Below are 20,846 nucleotides of genomic sequence, written 5' to 3' on the forward strand. Positions count from 1 at the left end.
CTTTCCTGACTACTCGGTCTAAGGAAGCCCCTGTCTCTTGCTAACCCCTTCTTCTACTTTATATATGTCTACAGTCATCCCTCTTTATCTGCACAGGGTATGTTCCAAGACCCCCAGTGGATGCCTGAAACCACGGATAGCACTGAAGCCTATACTTACTATGTTTTTCCTATATGTACATACCTAAGATAAAGTTTATAAATTAGGCACAGTCAGAGATTAACAACCAATAATAAAATAGAACAATTATATCACTATACTGTGCCAGGCCTGGTGGCTTATGCCTGTAATCCCAGCACTTTGGGAGGCTGAGGTGGGAGAATCACGTGAGGCCAAGAGTTTTGGGGTTTTTTTGTTTTGTTTTTGTTTTTGAGATGGAGTTTCGCTCTCGTAGCCCAGGCTGGAGTTCAACAGTGCAATCTCGGCTCACTTCAACCTCCGCCTCCCGGGGTCAAGCGATTCTCCTGCCTCAGCCTCCCAAGTAGCTGGGGCCTCAGCCTCCCAAAGTGCTGGGATTACAGTTGTGAGCCACTGCGCCTGCCTGTAGCTAATATTAGTATTCACACTATGCTAGTCACTGTGCTATTATCACTCCCATAATACTGATGAGAAAACCAAGATTTAAAGAAATGATCCAGCCCACAAGTGGTGAACCCAGGTTTCCAAACCCGGCAGCCTGACCCCAGGGGCTGATCTGCCTAAACACCGTGATTGTATTTGGCATCCTCAGCGCAGGAGCTGGCTGTGGTCTCCAGGCAGCCCTGGGGTTGGGGAGGGGACAACAGTCAGAGGTTCTCTCAGGTGTGGCTTGCTCCTCCAGGGCTGGGTACTTACAGGTCAAACACCAAGAAGAAGAAAGTGTTGGTCTCATAAGTGTCCTTCAGCTGTACTGAAATGGAAATGGCTAGCTTGTCTCAAGTAGCAGGGGAGCCCAGGCAGGGGCAGCTGGGGTATGGGGGTCAGGGACCGAGGCTGCTGTGGGCTAACTTCAAAAGCTGACAGGGGAATCAGGAGGGTGCTCAAAGAATGTCAACCCGGGGTGCGGGCAGGCCCAGGGACTTTATTATTACTATTATTATTATTATTATTATTATTATTATTATTATTAGAGACAGGCTCTCACTGTCTCACCCAGGCTGGAGTGTAATAGTGCAATCATAACTCACTGCAGCCTCAAACTACTGGGCTTGAGTGATGCTCCTGCTTCAGCCTCCCGAGTGGCTGGGATTACAGGCATGCACCAGCACGCCTGGCTAATTCAGCCCAGGGACATCAAACCCCCATTCTCCTGCCTGCATCCATCCCTGCCTGGGACCCCTTCTGTCAGAGCAGTGAGGGTGGAGCTGGGAGCCTTGAGCCTGGGTGGTTCTAGCTGGCTGTGCGGTGGGGCCACACTCCCTGGCTTGGGCTGTCAGGGCAGAATCGCAGGAGGCACCCCGCCGTGTGGCTTGGGGCCATCACTCACTGATGTTGGGGTGCCCTGAGACCTTGCGCAGGATGTCCACCTCCTTCAGTGTGGCTTCTCGCAGCTCCCGCACCTCCTCCGGGCTGAAGCTGCCTCCACCAGTGACGTCGATGACCTTCACGGCGTACTCCTGGCTTGTGGGCTTGTGGATGCATCGCCTGACCACACTGCTAACGCCCCTGGGAGTGCAGAGGACAGATGGCCTCGGGGGGCCCCTCACCCCATGGGGGGTCCCAGATTCGAGGCTGCAGCAGGGATGTCCTGCCCTTGTCAGAGATTTACACTTCCCCCAACTTCCTCTGAGCTTTTGGAAATGGTGGATGAATAAATACAGGCATAGACAGGTGATTTACCCAGAACTGGTGAGTAACAAGCCTGCTCTCAGGCCGTGTGACTCTTTTTTTTTTCTTTTTCCTTTTTGAGCCATTCAGTGCTCTTTTTTTTTTTTGAGACGGAGTCTCGCTCTATCGCCAGGCTGGAGTGCAGTGGCACGATCTTGGCTCACTGCAACCTCCACCTCCCGGGTTCAAGCAATTCTCTTGCCTCAGCCTCCTGAGTAGCTGGGACTACAGGTGCCTGCCACCACACAGAGCTAATATTTGTATTTTTACTGGAGACAGGGTTTCAACATGTTGGCCAGGCTGGTCTCAAACTCCTGATCTCAGGTGATAGGTGATCCTCCTGCCTCGGCCTCCCAAAGTGCTGCTATTGCAGGCATGAGCCACTGTGCCTGGCCCCCCACTTAAAAAAAAAAAAATAGAGATGGTTAGCCAGACCTGGTGGCACATACCTGTTGTCCCAGCTACTAGGGAGGCTGAGGTGGGAGGATCACTTGAGCCTAGGAGGCAGAGATCGTAGTGAGTCAAGATCATGCCACTGTACTCCAACCTGGATGACAGGGCAAGACCCTATCTTAAAACAAAAACAAAAACAAAAGATACGGGGTCTTGCTATGTTGCCCAGGCTGATCTTGAACTCTTGGCCTCAAGCAATCGTCCCACCTCAGCCTCCCAAAGTGCTGGGATTACAGGTGTGAGCCATTGCGCCTGCCCCTGGGAACTTTTTGCTGGGAGAGGTTTCTCTTATCTGTCCTGGCTTCAGGAGGGCAGGACCCCAAACCAAGGGTTTCTCCAAGTGAACAGCACTTTGGGGATGAAAGTGGCGTTAGTACTCCAGGTGGAGCAGAGGTGGCTGTAGCCTACAGGGCCTGCTGGAGCCTAAGACAGCAATTCGTGGGGAAAGCTTGGGCTTTACCTGCCCAGGATCTCTTTGGGCTCATAATTCTCATAGAAGTTCTTTGCAGAATGAGAGTCCGGCAGTGCCTTGTCCCGGGTCATGCTCAGATCTTCAGTGGGGGAACTCTGGGTGGCTCTGAGAGGGGAAAAGAAAGAAGCTGTCAGCCCTCCTGCCCCAGGGGATGTTTTCCTTGGGGCCTGGAACTGTTTCTCACTCATCCTTCCATCTCCTGGCACCACACTGGCCTACAGTGAATGTTCCAAATAAATGTTTGTGAATTGAGGCCGGGCGTGGTGGCTCACACCTATAATCCCAGACTTTGGGAGGCTGAGGCAGACAGATCACTTGAGGCCAGGATTTCGAGACCAGCCTGGCCAACATGGTGAAACCTCATCTCTACTATACTAAAATTAGCCGGGTGTGGTGGCACATGCTTGTATTCTCAGCTACTTGGAAGGCTGAGGCAGGAGAATCGCTTGAACCCAGGAGGCAGAGGTTGCAGTGAGCCGAGATCGCATCACTGCCCTCCAGCCTGGGCGACACAGCCAGACTCCGGATCAAAAAAAAAAAAATCTTCTTTGTAGAGATGGGGTCATGCTCTGTTAGCCAGGCTGGATTGCAGTGGTACGATTATAGCTCACTGCCGCCTCAACCACCTGGGCTCAAGTGATCCTCCACCCTAGCCTCCTGAGTAGCTGGGACTAAAGTATCCCCCAGGCTGGAGTGCAGTGGCATAATCTTGGCTCTCAGCTCACTGCACCCTCCACCTCCCGGGTTCAAGCGATTCTCCTGCCTCAGCCTCCCAAGTAGCTGGAATTACAAGCACCTACCACCACGCCCGGCTAATTTGTTGTATTTTTATTAGAGACAGGGTTTCGCCATGTTGGCCAGGCTGGTCTCGAACTCCTGACCTCAGGTGATCCGCCCACCTTGGTCTCCCAAAGTGCTGGGATTAGAGGCGTGAAACACCATGCCCGGCCCTAATATTTTAAGTTTTTTGTAGAGACGGGGTCTCCCTATGTTGCCCAAGCTAGTCTCAAACTCCTGGCCTCAAGCAATCTTCCCGCCTCAGCCTCCCAAAGAGATGGGATTATAGGCATGAACCACCACTGGACCTGGCCACAATTTCCTTTTTAATAGGCTACTCCTGTAGCCTCTCCTTATCTCCCCTTGTTGTGACTGTGTTCCCTGAAAACACACCCGCTTCTAGGACAGGCTTCCTGCACTCCATCCCACTGCTCCTTCCTCATGTTTTTTTGTTTGTTTTTGTTTTTGTTTTGTGGAGACGGAGTCTCGGTCTGTCACCCAGGCTGGAGTGCAGTGGTGTGATCTTGGTTCACTGCAACCTCCACCTCCCGGGTTCAAGCAATTCTCCTGCCTCAGCTTCCAGAGTAGCTGGGATTACAGACACGCACCACCATGCCTGGCTAATTTTTGTATTTTTAGTAGAGATGGGGTTTCACCATGTTGGCGGGGATGGTCTCGAACTCCTGACCGCAAATGATCCACACACCTTGGCCTCCCAAAGTGCTGGGATTACAGGCATGAGCCACCACACCCGGCCCTTCCTCATGTATTCTATCCATAACTGGGACTTTCATAATCACTCACTCACTCATTCATTTCATCTCCATTCTGCAGACACTCAACACCCACTCTTTACCAACCACCATGCTGGGTGCTCTGAGGGATGGAGAGCTGGGTGGGTCCATCCTGGTCTCTGCCTCTGGTGTCACTTGTCAGTGTATGCTGTCACCTCCCCCGCTAGATTATCATCTCTAGGATGTCCTAGCCATCTCTGCCCCCCATACCCAGTGCAGGTGTCTGGCAGGGGCTATACCTTGAATGTGAGTCAAGGGTTGGGCAGGTACCCCTTTGGCTCAGGGTCCTGCCGGCAGAATGCCCCATGTCCTACTTAACAATGGCTAGTGAGCCCTGAGTGGTCCTGCTGCAGCATAGAGGCAGTACAGAGCCACGACACTCAGGCCTGGACTCAGAGGCGCTGAGCTACCCGGCCTTGCATCAGGAACATGGAGGCTCCTACCAGGGAACTCAACTCCTGCTTCAGATGTAGGATTTAGGCCTGGCATGATGGCTCACACCTGTCATCCCAGCACCTTGGGAGGCTCAGGTGGGCAGATCACTTGAGGTCAGGAGTTCGAGACCAGCCTGGGCTACATGGCGAAACCCCACCTCTGCAAAAAATACAAAAATTAGCCAGGCATGATGGCTCTTGGACCTGTGGTCCCAGCTACTTGGGAGGCTGAGGCAGGAGGATCACTTGAACCCAGGACGTGAAGGTTGCAGTGAGCTGAGAGCGCACCAGTGCACTCCAGCCTAGGTGACGGAGTGAGTGAGACTCTGTCTCAAAAAACAAGACAAAACAGGCCGGGCACAGTGGCTCACGCCTGTAATCCCAGCACTTTGAGAGGCCGAAGCAGGAGGATCACGAGGTCAGGAGATCGAGACCATCCTGGCTAACACAGTGAAACCCTGTTTCTACTAAAAAATACAAAAAATTAGCCGGGCGTGGTGGCAGGCGCCTGTAGTCCCAGCTACTCAGGAGGCTGAGGCAGGAGAATGGCGTGAACCCGGGAGGTGGAGCTTGCAGTGAGCTGAGATCGTGCCACTGCGCTCCAGCCTGGGCAACAGAGTGAGACTCCGTCTCAAAAAAAAAAAAAGACAAAACAAAACAAAATCAGATGCAGGATTTGAGGAATGCAGAAAACCAACAGGGAAAAGGGCAAATAGAAAACAGGCCCAACCTGCCACTCAGCAGTGCCAAAGCTGCCTCCAACCCCCTTTCCCCCACTGCTTCTGGGCCTAAGAAGGCCTGGTCTCGCAAAGGAGCCAATTTGCTGACCAGCCAACAGCAGCTCTGGCTGCCTCCGGGATTGGGCAGGCTGTTCCAGGAATCCTGATGGCCCCACTACTGGGTGCCTGGTTACCAGAAGAAGGTTTAGAATAACAAGTCCCCTCTGCTGGTGCCAGGCATCTGGGCTGCTCACACACAGGCCTTCTCTGCCTGCCCCATCAGCAACTCGGCGGAGCCCGGGACTGTCTGTTTCCCATAAAAACAAGCCCGTTTGCTGGTAAGTCCTAAGTCCTCACAATGGGCACCTTTGCCTCATCACCTCCCAAAGCTGGGTAGCGCCAGCTCTCTCCTCTCCCCCAGCCCTCCATGAGCAGAAAGTACGCTTGGACCCCCATATGAGATGCCAGCCTAGGCGCAAGCCTCCAGTCCTTGGCACAGCCAGCTTGGCCAAGTTGTGGCTGCACTCACCTTTCCTGGGGGGCTGAGGAGGCGGTTATCTTGCCCCAGCCCCAGCTCTGACTGGGGCCAACTTTGTGCCTCTGTCTACTGCCCCACCCACCCCTCACACCTTTCTCAAGACCCCTGTGGACAGGGTCACCACATGGGAATAGGTGGCCCAGTCCTTTTTTTAGACAGAATCTCGCTCTGTCGCCCAGGCTGGAGTGCAGTGGTGAGATCTCAGCTCACTGCAACTTCTGCTTTCCAGGTTCAAGCGATTCTCTTGCCTCAGCCTCCTGAGTAGCTAGGACTACAGGCACGAGCCACCATACGCAGCTAATTTTGGTATTTTTAGTAGATACGGGGTTTCACCATGTTGGCCAGGCTGGTCTTGAACTACTGACCTCAAGTGACCCTCCCACCTTGGCCTCCCAAAGTGCTGGGATTATAGGCGTGAGCCACCACGCCTGCCTGGCCTGGTCCTTTTTGGAACATAACTTCCCTCCCCTGAACTCTGAAAGTCCAAAAACCAGATCAGCCCTGGGGACCTCTTTTCTGTAGGAAAGTCCCCCAGATGGGGGTTTCAAGGGTCAATGCTGCCACTCTCCCTGGTCCATCCGCCTTCAGAAATGAGACATGGATGGAATGGATGTGGGGGTTTCTATCTTCTCCACCCCCAGTCCTCCCCCCTCCCTGCCTGTCACCTGGCTTTTGTCCATCACTGGACTAGCTACTCACGGTTAAGTGCTTGCAGGCTCTTGAAGGAGCTTGACAAGAATCCCAAAGCCCCCGGGAAGAGGGGACCACAGAGGGCTGAAGCCGTGTCCCGAGCAGACACTTGGAAGATATCGTCTGCTGTTGTTTTGGGTTTTGCTATTTGATGACCGGAGGCTAACGTGCCAAAAATAAATCACAACTGCAAACCTGGGAGGCAGGCCAAGGCCCTGCAGGGACAGGGCATGGAGCCGAGTCTCCAGGCGGGAGGTGGGGGACCTCTGGTGGAGGGTGAGGGAAGCTTCGGTGGCCTGAGACCAGGCCAGACAGGATGCAATAGTGATCAATCTCCCCTCTGGAGCTCCCTTGGCCTCCAGGCCCAGAGAACGTAAATCCAGCCTTGTGCGGAAGGCACTTGCTTCTCTGGGAGCAATTTTGATTTCCGCATATGCTGAGAGCACTGCCCTGGAGGCTTTCTCAATGCACGACTGCAGCAGCTGACTGCCCGGGCTGTTGCAGGGACAGTGTGCATGATCACCCTCCATAATGCAGACCTGTACAGGTTAGGGAGGCTGGGTGCAGTGGCTCACACCCAGCGCTTTGGGAGACCGAGGCAGGAGGATTGTTTAAGTCCAAGAGTTTGACAGCAGCCTGGGCAACAAAGTGAGACCCTGGCTCTACAAAAAAATTAAAAATTAGCCAGGTGTAGTGGCACGCACCTGTGGTCCCAGCTACTCAAGAGGCTTAGTGGGGAGGATCACTTGAGCCTGGGAGGTCAAGGCTTCAGTGAGCTATGATCATGCCACTGCACTCCAGCCTGAGCAACAGAGACTCAGTCTGAATCAATCAATCAATAAGGGACCTTCCCCTGCAGGAATCCACCTCTGATCTACCCTCTATAATTTCATCTAAAAAGCCTTCCTTTAAGGCCAGGCACAGTGGCTCATGCCTGTAATCCCAGCACTTTGGGAGGCCGAGGCGGGTGGATCACCTGAAGTCAGGAGTTCGAGACTAGCCTGGACAACATGACGAAACCCTATTTCTATCAAGAATACAAAAATTAGCCAGGCGTGGTAGTGCGCACCTGTAATCCCAGCTACTCAGGAGTCTGAGACAGGAGAATCACTTAAACCTGGAAAACGGAAGTTGCAGTGAGCCGAAGTCATGCCACTGCACTCCAGCCAGGGTGACAAAGGGAGACCCTGTCTCAAAACAAAAAAACCTTCCTTTAATCTTACATCAGATGTGTGGGTTTTTAAAATTATTCATGTGTTTTATTTATTTTATTTTATTGAGACGGAGTCTTGCTCTGTTGCCTGGGCTGGAGGGCAGTGGCACGATCTCGGCTCACTGCAACCTCAGCCTCCCATGTTCAAGCGATTCTCCTGCCTCAGCCTCCCAAGTAGCTGGGATTACAGGTGCCCACCACCACATCGAGCAATTTTTGTATTTTTAGTACAGATGGGGTTTCGCCATGTTGGCCAGGCTGGTCTCGAACTCCTGACCTCAGGTGATCCACCCGCCTTGGCCTCCCAAAGTGCTGAGACTACAGGCGTGAGCCACCACACCCGGCCTATTTTATTTTTTTGAGATGGAGTCTCGCTCTGTTGCCCAGGCTGGAGTGCAGTGGTGCAATCTTGGCACACTGCAACCTCTGCTTCTGGGGTCCAAGCGATTCTACTGCCTCAGCCTCCCGAGTAGCTGGGATTATAGGCGCAAGCCACCATGCCCAGCTAATTTTTGTATTTCTTTCTTTTTTTTTTTTTTGAAACAGAGTTTTGCTCTTGTTGCCCAGGCTGGAGTGCAATGGCATGATCTCGGCTCACTGCAACATCCACCTCCCGGGTTCAAGCAATTCTCCTGCCTTAGCCTCCCAAGTAGCTGGGATTACAGGCATGTGCCACCACACCTGGCTAATTTTGTATTTTTAGTAGAGACGGGGTTTCTCCATGTTGGTCAGGCTGGTCTCGAACTCCTGACCTCAGGTGATCCACCAGCCTCGACCTCCCAAAGTGCTGGGATTACAGGCGTAAGCCACCGTGCCTGGCCCTTTTTTTTGGGATGGAGTCTCGCTCTTGTTGCCCAGGCTGGAGTGCAATGGCGCAATCTCGCCTCACTGCAACCTCCGCCTCCCAGGTTCCAGCGATTCTCCTGCCTCAGCCTCCTGAGTACCTGGGATTACAGATGCTTGCCACCACACCCAGCTAATTTTTGTATTTCTAGTAAAGACAGGATTTCACCATGTTAACTTGGCTGGTCTCGAACTCCTGACCTCAGATGATCCACTCGCCTCGGCCTCCCAAAGTGCTGGGATTACAGGCGTGAGCCACCATGCCCGGCCTTTTATTTTTATTATTTTTTTATTTTTATGAGACAGAGTCTCGCTCTGTCACCCAGGCTGGAGTGCAGTGGCATGGTCTCGGCTCACTGCAACCTCCGTCTCCCAGGTTCAAATGATTCTCCTGCTTTAGCCTCCCGAGTAGCTGGGATTACAGGCATGCGCCACCACGCCCGGCTAATTTTCGTATTTTTAGTAGAGATGGGGTTTCACCATGTTGGCCAGGCTGGTCTCGAATTCCTGACCTCGTGATCCGCCTGCCTCAGCCTCCCAAAATGCTGGGATTATAGGCGTGAGCCACCACACCTGGCCTATTTTATTTTTTTGAGATGGAGTCTTGCTCTGTTGCACAGGCTGGACTGCAGTGGTGCCATCTCGGCTCACTGCAACCTCCGCCTCGGGTTCAAGTGATTCTCCTGCCTCAGCCTCCCGAGTAGCTGGGATTACAGTCGCAAGCCACCATGCCCGGCTAATTTTTGTATTTCTTTTTTTTTGAGATGGAGTCTCACTCTTGTTGCCCAGGCTGGAGTACAATGGCACGATCTCGGTTCACTGCAACCTCTGCCTCCCAGGTTCAAGCGATTCTCCTGCCTCAGCCTCTTGAGTACCTGGGATTATAGATGCCTGCCACCATGCCTGGCTAATTTTTGTATTTGTAGTAGAGACAGGGTTTCACCATATTGAACAGGCTGGTCTCCAACTCCTGACCTCAGGTGATCTGCTTGCCTCAGCCTCACAAAGTGCTGGGATTACAGGCATGAGCCACCATGCCCGGCTTTTTACTTTTATTATTTTATTTATTTATTTATTTATTGAGACAGAGTCTCACTCTGTCACTCAGGCTGGAGTGCAGTGGCGCAATCTTGGCTCACTGCAACCTCCGCCTCCCAGGTTCAAGCGATTCTCCTGCCTCAGCCACCTGAGTAGCTGGGACTATAGGCACACGCCACCACACCCAGCTGATTTTTGTGTTTTTAGTAGAGACGGGGCTTCACCATGTTGGTCAGGCTGGTCTTGAACCCCTGACCTCGTGATCCACCTGCCTTGGCCTCCCAAAGTGCTCAGATTACAGGTGTCAGCCACCACCCCCGGCCCTATTTTTATTTTTTTAAAGAACCTTTCTTACCCATTTCATTTTCAGCCTGCAGTTTCTATTGTGAGGAGTTTCATACGCCAGGAAAAACATATGGTCTCTCGGTGCATGCAACTTCCTGCCAGCGTCCTCGTCAGTATGATTCTACCTTACAGGGAGTTGACAAAACTGGCAGCACTGTGCAACACGCAGGCACACACAGTGGACACTTAGTTTTCATTGTTCCCTCTCATTCTAAAACTACCTTTTTCCAAACTCCTAATATTCCAAATTGATGGCGGGGGGTGAACGTAGGGGAGACAGTGCTTTACCCATGATCTGAGCCCACAGATATGTTTTTAATTTTTTTCTTTCTTTTTTTTTTTTTTTTTTTGAGATGTCGTCTCCCTCTGTTGCCAGGGTGGAGTGCAGTGGTGAGATCTTGTCTCACTACAACCTCCGCCTCCCAAATTCAAGTGATTCCCCTGCCTCAGCCTCCTGAGTAGTTGGGACTACAGGCGCGTGCCATGGCACCTGGCTGTTTTTAATTTTGTATGTATTTTTAATTTTTAAAATAGAGATGGGAGCTGTGTGCAGTGGCTCACACCTGCAATCCCAGCACTTCGGGAGCCTGAGGTGGGCGGATCACCTGAGGTCAGGAGTTCGAGGCCAGCCTGGCCAACATGGTGAAACCCCATCTCTACTAAAAATACAAAAATTAGGCTGGGCGTGGTGGCTCATGCCTGTAATCCCAGCACTTTGGGAGGCCGAGGCGGGCGGATCACGAGGTCAGGAGATCGAGACCATCCTGGCTAACACGGTGAAACCTCGTCTCTACTGAAAATACAAAAAAATTAGCCGGGCATGGTGGCGGGTGCCTGTAGTCTCAGCTACTCAGGAGGCTGAGGCAGGAGAATGGCGTGAACCCGGGAGGTGGAGCTTGCAGTGAGCCGAGATTGCGCCACTGCACTCCAGCCTGGGCAACAGATCGAGACTCCGTCTCAAAAAACAAACAAACAAACAAAACAAAAATTAGTCCGGCGTGGTGGTGGGTGCCTGTAGTCCCAGGTACTCTGGACGTTGAAGCAGGAGAATCGCTTGAACCCGGGAGGCAGAGGTTGCAGTGAGCCGAGATCGCGCCACTGCACTCCAGCCTGGGTGACAGAGCGAGACTCTGTCTCAAAAAAAAAAAAAATAAATAAATAAAAAATAAAATAACAAGGGATAGGGGTCTCACGATGTTGCCTAGACTGGTCTCAAAGTTCTGGGTTTAAGCAATCCTCCTGTTTTGGTCCTCCCAAAGTGCTGGGATTACAGGCGTGAGAACCCACACTCGACCACAGATACCTAATTGAGACACATTTTACAAAGCACGTCATACAGTTTCACTTGGACAACAAAACCCTGGTATTAAGCCAATTTTAGAGAGATTGTGACTTGGTCAAGGTTGCCAAGTAGGTGAGTCGGAGAGCCTAGATTAACCCCGGATGTTGTGGGCGCCAGCATTTCCTTATAATGCTGACCATCTGGCTGGGTGCATTGGCTCACATCTGTAATCCCAGCACTTTGGGAGGCCGAGGTGGGCAGATCATGGGGTCAGGAGATTGAGACCACCCTGTCCAACATGGTGAAACCCTGTCTCTACTAAAAATACAAAAATTAACTGGGTACAGTGGCACATGAAGTTCAACTACTCAGGAGGCTGAGGCAGGTGAATTGCTTGAACTCGGGAGGCACTGCAGTGAGCCGAGATCGCACCACTGAACTCCAGCCTGGCAACAGAGCTAGACTCCGTCTCAAAAATAATAATCATAATCATAATAATAATAATAATAATAATAATAATAATAATAATAATGCTAGACTCTGTCCCAAAAATAAAAAATAATAATAATAATGCTGACCATCTGTTTCTTCCACTTTGGGGAAAATTTTTGTTGAATTGTTTACATACAAAAGAGCTGAAAAAGACTTCAGGGAATGAGTGCTAAGCATAAAAGCCTCCAACTTACTGAAATGCAACACATTGAAACACAAAATCTACAAGGTTTTAAATACCTGGAACTCTTTAACTTAGCTTTTTTTTTTTTTTTTTTTTTTTGCTTTTTATACAGGGTCTTGCTCTGTTGCCCAGGCTGCAGTGCAGTGGCGCAAACATGGCTCACTACAGCCTTGACCTCTTGGACTCAAGAGATCCTCTCGCCTCAGGCTCCTGAATAGCTGAGACCACAAGCGGGCAACACCATGGCCAGCAATTGTTTTTTTTTTTTTGGGGACAGAGTTTCACTCTTGTAGCCCAGGCTGGAGTGCAATGGCACAATCTTGGCTCACTGTAACCTCTGCCTCCTGGGTTCAAGCGATTCTCCTGCCTCAGCCTCCTGAGTAGCTGGGATTAACGTCACCACACCTGGCTATTTTTATTTTTATTTTTAGTAGAGATGGGGTTTCACCATGTTAGCCAGGCTGGTCTTGAACTCCTGACCTCAGGTTATCTGCCCACCTCAGCCTCCCAAAGTGCTGGGATCACAGGCGTGAGCTACTGTGCCAGGTCTAATTTGCTTTTTTTTTTTTTTTTTTTTTGAGAAGAGTCTCACTCTGTCACCCAGACTGGAGTGCAGTAGCACGATCCTGGCTCACTGCATCCAGGGTTCAAGCAATTCTCCTTGCCTCAGCCTGAGTAGCTGAGACTACAGGCGTGTGCCACCAGGCCTGGCTAATTTTTTTTTTTTTTGAGACGGTCCTGCTCTGTTGCCCAGGCTGGAGTGCAGTGGCGCAATCTCATCTCACTGCAACCTCTGCTTCCCAGGTTCAAGCAATTCCCCTGCCTCAGCCTCCCAAGTAGCTGGGATTACAGGCACCCACCACCATGCCCTGCTAATTTTTGTATTTTTAGTAGAGATGAGAGTTCACCATGTTAGCTAGGCTGGTCTCGAACTCCTGAACTCAGGTGATCCGCCCTCCTCAGCCTCCCAACGTGCTGGGATTACAGGCATGAGCCACTGCGCCTGGCCTAATTTACCGTTAAAAACCTATTTTCTCCCTCACATTTCTAAGCTACAGATTTGACTCTTGCTGGTTTATAAGGTATCTTCAGGTGATTGGTTCCAAGGCTCCTATGGATAACAAAAATCCACGGATGCTCACGTCCCTTATATAAAATGCCACATTATTTGCATATAACCTATGCATATCCTGCTGTATACTTTAAATCATCTCTAGATTACTTATAATACCTAGTATAATGTAAACGGGATGTAAATAGTTGTTACACTGTATTGTTTAGGGAATGACAAGGAAAATAGTCTACGTTTCCTACAGAAGTGACCATGAATTTTTTCAAAAAATTATTTTGACACAGGGTCTCACTCTGGGCTGGAGTTCAGTGGCGTGATCATAGATCACTGCAACCTTGAACTGGGCTTCTGCGATCCCCCCACCTCGGCCTCCCTAGTGGCTGGGACTACAGGTGCATGCTACTGCACCTGGCTGATTTATTTTTTGTAGGGATCTCACTTTGTTGCACAGACTTCAAATATTCTCAATCCTCGATTGGCTGAATCCATGGACACCGAACTCAGGGAATTGGAGCGCTGACTCGACAATCAATGAATGCATCACAAAATCCTTTCTGACCTTAGGGCAAAAGGCCAGTGCACCTAGAGGATTATTCCACACCTTTCTCCTTGTAGCAATGACTCCTACCAGGGAGTAGCCCTGGCCAGTCATGCTTGCATTTCATCATTTTTCTTTGATTCAATTTATTTGAATCACCACTACACCTGGACACGAGGGACATCTGAGCATTAACACTACAGACTCACAGAGGTCCCGAGCCTCCAGGAAAATGAGCAAAAGTGTCTTCTATAAACCCAAGAGGGAATATGCCGGGGGACTGGCCAGGAGTGAACTGTGCTGAGGCCCTCTTTCTGAAAGAGAGCCTCTTTCAGGAACTGAATGTTTAGGCACTCCAGGAACACAGCTGATAGGAGGCAAGACAGCAACTGGCTAATTCCCTCAATCACCAGCATCTCACTCACCTGGCAGTGATGTAGGGCTCTGAAACTCAGGAAAAAAATCAGAAAACAGAACCCATGGAGGTCAGGAGTTCTATACCAGCCTGGTCAACACAGTGAAACCATCTCTGCTGCTCACTTTTTATAAAAAAAAAAAAAAAGACCTGCTGATCCTTTTGTAGTTAAGTGTGATGATTAGGTTTTCATGCTCATGAAGTGTGCCTCCCTCAAAACTGGTTGCATTGACACATTACCCATCTGACATGAAAAAAGTGGTCTACTCCAAATTGAATTCCATCCCCTTAAAGTTCTTCCCTAGCACGGAGTGGGGGATGGCAGTTAGCCTGAGTGTTTTAGGAAGAGGAGGCTACAACACCTTAAGCAGAGGAAAAGCACCTTCAGGGGAACTGCATATATTAAGAATGGTTTTTTATCTTCAATCAGGGGCGTCCAAGGGAGAGAATACAGTCATGGGTTTAGTTACAGTTTATGGTTAGGCCAGTAAAACCCCTTCCTTATCCCTCTTTTCCACTTACCACTAGAGACAGAAACTATGACTCCAGGCTGCTAAAAGCCGAAAACAGAACAAAAGCTGGGTTGCACAAGCTTGCCTGGAAACAGTAGAGGAATAGTGACATGCAGTGCTGACCTAGCCACAGGGAACCCACCCCAAATAGACCTATTCCTGTTTCCTTTATCATTCACCTGATTAAAACAATGTATTTTTTTTTTTTTTCTTGAGACAGAGTCTTGCTCTGTCAGTGAGTGCAGTGGCATGGTCTCAGTTCACTGCAACCTGTGCCTCCTGGGTTCAGGCAATTCTCCCGCCTCAGTCTCCCAAGTAGCTGGGATTACAGGCATATGCCAGCACGCACAGCTTTAAACAATATTTTAAGCAGTTTCCTGCTACTGCTCAGCTTACGTAACTCCAGACCCACAGCACCTAGAACCTCTGAATTGAGCAGCATGTTATGTTTGCAAGTGAGCTACTTCTTATATAACCCCTCAGGGAGCTGTCAGATCTGGGAGGATGCTAATTTCATAACCAGAGACTATAGACTAAATGAACCATATCTTGGAGGAAAATGACTTTATTCTAATTAACTCACAAAGAATAAAATCATAACAGCTAGTTTAAGGAGGCCACACAAAGATTTGCCCAGTCCCAGATTCTACAGAGTAGGGACACCCCCACTTCCATTTCAATTCTGAAGCAAGGAAGCTAGGAATGACAGGAAAGGTTTAACTGATGGTTACACTTTATACCCCCACTATCAATTCTATTTTTATACTAAATTAACTTAGTTATGAGAGCTGATTTTCCATCTCTCCAGGTTGAACTTCTTCATTAGGCCAATCCTGCAAACAGAAAAGATTAAGTTAGAAGAGTGCTAGCTTCATATACTCAATAAAACAGAAGCCTTCCAAATTATGAAAGCAGCAACACAAGGCCAAGGCTATGGCTTTTTTTTTTTTTTTTTGATAAAAAAGAGATGAGGTCTTGCTATGTTGCCCAGGCTGGTCTCGAACTCCTGGACTCAAGCAATCCTCCCACCTTGGCCTTCCAGAGTGCTCGGTTCCAGGAAGGTTATGGTTTTGTTTGTAAGCTACTGAAGGCATCCTACAACTAACAAGACACCCTAAATCTCAAGAGTTCCCCTGAGGAATTTAATTAACTCCTTTCACTCAATGAGGTACAGATACCAGGTATCAGTCTTTTTGTCTATTCCTGGATTTTGGTGAAAACAGAATCTAATCTTATATTCACAGCCTTAAGGCTAGAAGGTCACTTACATCCAGTAATCACAGTAAGATCTGGCATGCTGATTTATACCTTTTTTTTTTCTTTTAAATTTGAGACGGAGTCTCCCACTGTTGCCCAGGCTGGAGTGCAGTGGCGGGATCTTGGCTCACTGCAACCTCCGCCTCCCGGGTTCAAGCAATTCTCCTGCCTCAGCCTCCTGAGTAGCTGGGATTACAGATGCCTGCCACCACACCCAGCTAATTTTTTGTATTTTTAGTACAGATGGGGTTTTGCCATGTTAGCCAGGCTGGCCTCAAACTCCCGACATCAGGTGATCCACCCGTCTTGGCCTCCCAAAGTGCTGGGATTACAAGCGTGAGCCACTGTGCCTGGCCTATACCTTCTAAAGGAAGAAAATTCAGAAAATTACTCATAAAAATGACTAGAAACCTCTGGCCCAGTTGTTAGGAGTTAATTCTAGAGAAATTTCAACAAAGTCTTCTCTAATTTATTAATTTATTAAACACAGATTCCCCTAAGTTCTACAGGATCCAGGAATTCCACTGTGAATTAAGCAGATGTAAATTGGACAAATCACCTACCGTTTGCAAGTCGGCACTGTTTCAGCACCTCACTGAAACCCTCACAGAGCTTGATGTCACCCTGGTTCTGGGCACACTCCAGAAACTGTTTGATCTCATAGAAGCAAGGCTGCTGCTGCTGTGATGGCTGGGTTCCCTGAGGCTCCTGCGAAGGCAAAACATTAAACATTGCTGAGAAACAAAATCATACTTATGCCTAGACAATGAAGAGTATCCATCCTCTTTGAGGTTAACAGAAAATGGAACTAGCACCAGATGCAAATTAAAGTTCCCATCTATTAACATGGAAAATGAAAACATTTAAATCTTCATTCACTTAAAAAATATTTTAGGCCAAACGTGGTGGTTCACGCCTGTAATTCCAACACTTTGGGAGGCCGAGGAAGGTGAATCACTTGAGGTCAGGAGTTTGAAACCAGCCTGGCCAATATGGTGAAACCCCGTGCCTACTAAAAATACAAAAATTATCCGGGTGTGGTGGCAGGCACCTGTAATCCCAGCTACTTGGGAGGCTGAGGCAGGAGAATCGCTTGAACCTGGGTGGTAGAGCCTGGATGACAGAGTGAGAGTCCACCTCCAAAAAAGAAGAATTTAAATAAATATTTTTAGTGAAGACAGGGTTGTGCTATGTTGCCCAGCCTGGTCTCAAACTTCTAGGCTCAAGCAATCCCCTCACTTCAGCCTCCCAATGTGCTGGGATTATAGGCATGAGCCTCCGTGCCCAGCCAAAAGTGAAAATATTTAAAAGCTGAAAGCCAACAGTTTTAACAAAATTCCAATTACAACCAGAAAGATTCATAATTAAAGATGCAAATAAAGTGGAATTGTTATCTTGTTATCAAGACTAGTTTACTGAAGCTTCAGGGAGGAAAAATGGATGGAGCAGTTTCAAGCACACTGGAAATACAAGAGTATACACATCTATGCTCATTAGACTAGAAAACCCACACACATCAGAAAGATGGGTAATGGCAAACATCACGTAAAAGAGCACAGAGCTATGTGAGATTTTTGATTCGTTAACTAAGATCCAAGACAGGATTAGTAGGAAGTGTCACTGGGATGAAATATTCAAAGGGAAAAGTGGTTGTTTTACAGTGAGTCAAGTGGACTGTTGTAAGTCTACTCCTTGGGAAGAAATACAATTTGTACAGTACTTGTTGGTGCTGGCCTAAGGCAACTCAACGGCCAAATGTGGCTTTAAAACCCATTGTCTATTAACAGCACAGTGGGTTCTAAAATCAAAGACAATTCCTACACATAAGGAATTTATAAACGTCTGGGTTTTCTCATAAAATCCACCCATGGAAAGGAAATGCTGCCTAAATTCCCACCTGGTAAGTGATGTCAGGCCTCGCAGGCTCAGCATTACTTCCTCCACTGAAGCCCCCAGTAATGGCGTGACCCAGTGTATGCCCCACAGCAGAGCCCACAGCTACGCCAGCTGCAGTGGTTGCCATCTGGGCCATCAGACCTGGCTGCCGGGGCGCAGCAGCAGAAGAGCCAACTGCAGATGGGGGTGCCGCTGCTGGTGGCTGAGCGACTGGTGCTGGCCTGGGTGCAGCTCTCATCTGAGGGGCCCGGCTGTGAAAGAAAAGAAAAAAACATATCAAGTTCCCAATTCCAACCAGTTCTGGGAATTGTCAACTTAAAATAACTTACATATTAAAATGGACCTCAAGATTTTCATTTCAAATTATTTACATCATTTTCTCTCTTCAATTTTTTTTTTTTTTGAGATGGAGCTTTGCTCTTGTTGCCCAGGCTGGAGTTCAATGGCGCAATCTCAGCTCATTGCAACCTCCGCCTCCCAGACTCAAGCGATTCTCTTGCCTCAGCCTTCCGAGTAGCTAGGATTACAGGCACCCGCCACCACGTCCGGCTAATTTTTTGTATTTTTGGTAGAGACGAGGTTTCACTATGGTGACCATGGCTGGTCTCAAGCTCCTGACCTCAGGTGATCCACCCGCCGCGGGCTCCCAAAGTTCTGGGATTATAGGCCTGAGCCACCGCGCGCGGCCTAATTTTTTTTTTTTTTTTTTTTTTTTTTTTGAGACAGGGCCTCACTCTGATGCCCAGGCTGGAGTGCAGTGCCACGATCCCATCTCACTGCAACCTCTGCCTCCTGGGTTCAATCCATTCTCCTGCCTCCACTTCCCAAGTAGCTGGGATTACAGGCTCGCACCACCACACCTGGCTAATTTTTGTATTTCTAGTAGAGATGGAGTTTCACCATGTTGGCCAGGCTGGTCTCGAACTCCTGACCTCAAGTGATCCACCCGCCTCGACCTCCCAAAGTGTTGGGATTACAGGCCGTGAGCCACCACACCCGGTCACTTTAATCTTTTCTTATAATAGTAATAGCCTAGGACATACTAGTTTTTTCTGCTTCTTTGCAACCATTTCCATGTATTCGCATAGCCCACAGTATCTTTAAAGACATATCCAACATGTCATAAGAAATACAGACTACTAAAAGTTAGAAAGATTCTTACAGGATTCATTCATTCAAGTATTAGGTAACTACAAGGCGCTGGTAATGTAACTGTGAACAAGAGACAAAAATCTCTGCATTCATGGAGTTTACATGTTAGGGATCAAATAATTAACATAGGCTGCTAAGTGGTGGCTCTTGCCTGTAATCCCAGTGATTAGGGAAGTGGAGGCGAAAGGATCATTTGAGGCCAGGACTTTGAGACCAGCCAGGGCCACATAATGAGACCCTGTCTCTACTAAAATATAAAGTAGAATAAAGCCGCCAGGTGTGGTGCACAGGTGGCGCATGCCTGTAGTCCCAGCTACTCTGGAGGCTGAGGTGAGAGAATAGCTTGAGCCCAGGAAGTCAAGGCTGCAGTTAGCCATGATTACGTCACTGCACTACAGCCTGAGTTAAGACTCTGACTCAAAATATAAATAAACATTCTAATTAAGACCTAAAGATGGTCAACTGAGGAAATAATCTAGTCCAATTCCTTCATTTTACACATTACAAAACAAGACTGGCCAAAGTGACTCGTCTGAACTATTATACCAAAAGTAACTTCAACTATTCCTCATCTGTTCAACATTCAGATGCTTTCAACAATTTCGAGACCCCTTCTCAAATAACAAAAGACTAGTTGTGTCCTGCACATATTTAAAAATCTTCATATGTATCACACTCCCTCTGACCATTTCCGGATCATTTCCTTGGGTGCTCTTTTCCCCGAAATCAGGCTAGGTCAATATTTATGCCTTCCTACCATTTGGCCATAACGTTATGCCTTTCCCGTTGTTTGGATAGGAAGCTTTTTCCGTAAGTGAATTCCCTCCTCACACTCCCCTAACATACGCTTTACGTTCAATTTACCCCCGCCTGGCCTAGGCGAGCCCACGCCGCAGCCGACCTTGGTTCGCCCCCGCCCGCGGCCTCCCTCTGCGTCATTGCCCCAGTAGGGTCCAGACGGCCGCGCTTTGGTCTCAAACCCTGCGATGGTCTCACCTGGCCGGAGGGGCCATGCGGGAGGTGCGGCTTCGGCTTCCACGCGGCATCCTAGGTACGCGACCGCTCGGCCTCCGGACGTGTGACAACCAGCGAAGAGCTAAGCGACTTTTGAGAAGACCGGAAGATGGGAGGCGGGGCCGGCCTCAAAGCGCAACCAACCAGCACACAGGCAGAGAACTTCCGTTCTCCGACGTCTCCGTAGGCCTGAAGGTCATTGGAAGAGCAGGACGTCACGGGGCGCCTCGTCCTGCGCGGCCAACGCCCTGAACTTGGCGCCAGGATCTTTAAAACCCGGAAGTTCCTGTGGTTGGTCCGCGAACCTTGTCCTCCGGTCGTCGCATCGGAGCACTTAGCATTTTGCTTCCTTGGGACAGCTGGACCGTTGCTACGTCCTTCAAACATTTGTATTAAATCCAACCTTAAGAGTGACTCACATCTCTGGGTGGATTGCCAGGGGACCTTGGGCAGATTGCTTAGCCTTTCTGAGCATTCAGTTACAAGGGCAAATATTTTTGGAGGCACAATGTGGACGCGTAGTATGAACTGAATGAAAGAAATCGGTTTCGTCAAAAATAAAGGGTTGAGTTAGTTGTATTTGGTATTTCTCTTTCTTGTCTGTGGATCCAGTCAGCAAAAGTTAAATTCAGGCAGCAATAATGTTTTACGTTTATGTATTACTATATATTTTCAGCTCCTTTACAGATGTATTATAGAATTTGTGTCCAGAATTGGGATAGTAACCACACACTGGTAAATTCAACAAAAATTTACTGAGTGTCTAGCTAGGTTCTGGAGATACTGCACCAAATCAGATAAGATTCTACCTTCACGAAGTTAAGTTTCAAGGAGGGGAGACACAAACACCTATGTAAATCAGGTGGTGGTGACATGAAAAGCAAGGAAGCAGACTGCATAACTAGAGGTT

General features: G+C 49.0%; 2 protein-coding genes and 1 pseudogene across 8 annotated transcripts in view; 1 reads left to right on the forward strand and 2 right to left on the reverse strand.

Annotated features, from left to right (window-relative positions):
- The window catches only part of PHKG1 (phosphorylase kinase catalytic subunit gamma 1), a 13,721-nt gene extending 6,175 nt beyond the window's left edge, over nucleotides 1-7,546 (reverse strand). For 2 of the 6 annotated variants that reach the window (XM_054560539.2, XM_054560543.2), the window contains exons 1-3: nucleotides 2,720-3,234; nucleotides 1,466-1,644; nucleotides 835-889 (exon numbers count right to left, since the gene is read on the reverse strand). In XM_054560539.2, the coding sequence (XP_054416514.1) occupies nucleotides 835-889; nucleotides 1,466-1,644; nucleotides 2,720-2,919 (434 nt within the window). In that variant the 5' untranslated portion in view covers nucleotides 2,920-3,234. Of the gene's footprint in view, nucleotides 1-834; nucleotides 890-1,465; nucleotides 1,985-2,719; nucleotides 3,235-6,692 lie in introns of those variants that run through there. The other 4 variants (XM_024241318.3, XM_054560542.2, XM_054560541.2 and 1 more) reach the window with 4 other exon arrangements.
- Nucleotides 7,547-14,261: 6,715 nt separating this feature from the next.
- On the forward strand, nucleotides 14,262-14,355 carry LOC112131350 (small nucleolar RNA U13; annotated as a pseudogene).
- An 811-nt stretch (nucleotides 14,356-15,166) lies between these two features.
- CHCHD2 (coiled-coil-helix-coiled-coil-helix domain containing 2) lies at nucleotides 15,167-20,202 on the reverse strand. Of its 2 annotated transcripts, none has more exons than XM_002817921.4 (4): nucleotides 19,919-20,202; nucleotides 17,772-18,021; nucleotides 16,438-16,582; nucleotides 15,167-15,450 (listed from the first exon to the last, which is right to left on the reverse strand). In XM_002817921.4, the coding sequence occupies exons 1-4, from the start codon at nucleotides 19,966-19,968 to the stop codon at nucleotides 15,440-15,442; spliced, it is 456 nt and encodes a 151-aa protein (XP_002817967.2). In that variant the 5' UTR covers nucleotides 19,969-20,202; the 3' UTR covers nucleotides 15,167-15,439. The 2 variants fall into 2 exon arrangements, with proteins under 2 accessions (XP_002817967.2, XP_024097093.2); XM_024241325.2 differs by having other exon boundaries at nucleotides 16,434-16,582; nucleotides 19,919-20,092.
- Between the last annotated feature and the right edge of the window lie 644 nt (nucleotides 20,203-20,846).

This window comes from Pongo abelii, chromosome 6 (genome assembly GCF_028885655.2).
Source record: "Pongo abelii isolate AG06213 chromosome 6, NHGRI_mPonAbe1-v2.0_pri, whole genome shotgun sequence".
In the NCBI taxonomy this organism is placed as follows: domain Eukaryota; kingdom Metazoa; phylum Chordata; class Mammalia; order Primates; family Hominidae; genus Pongo; species Pongo abelii.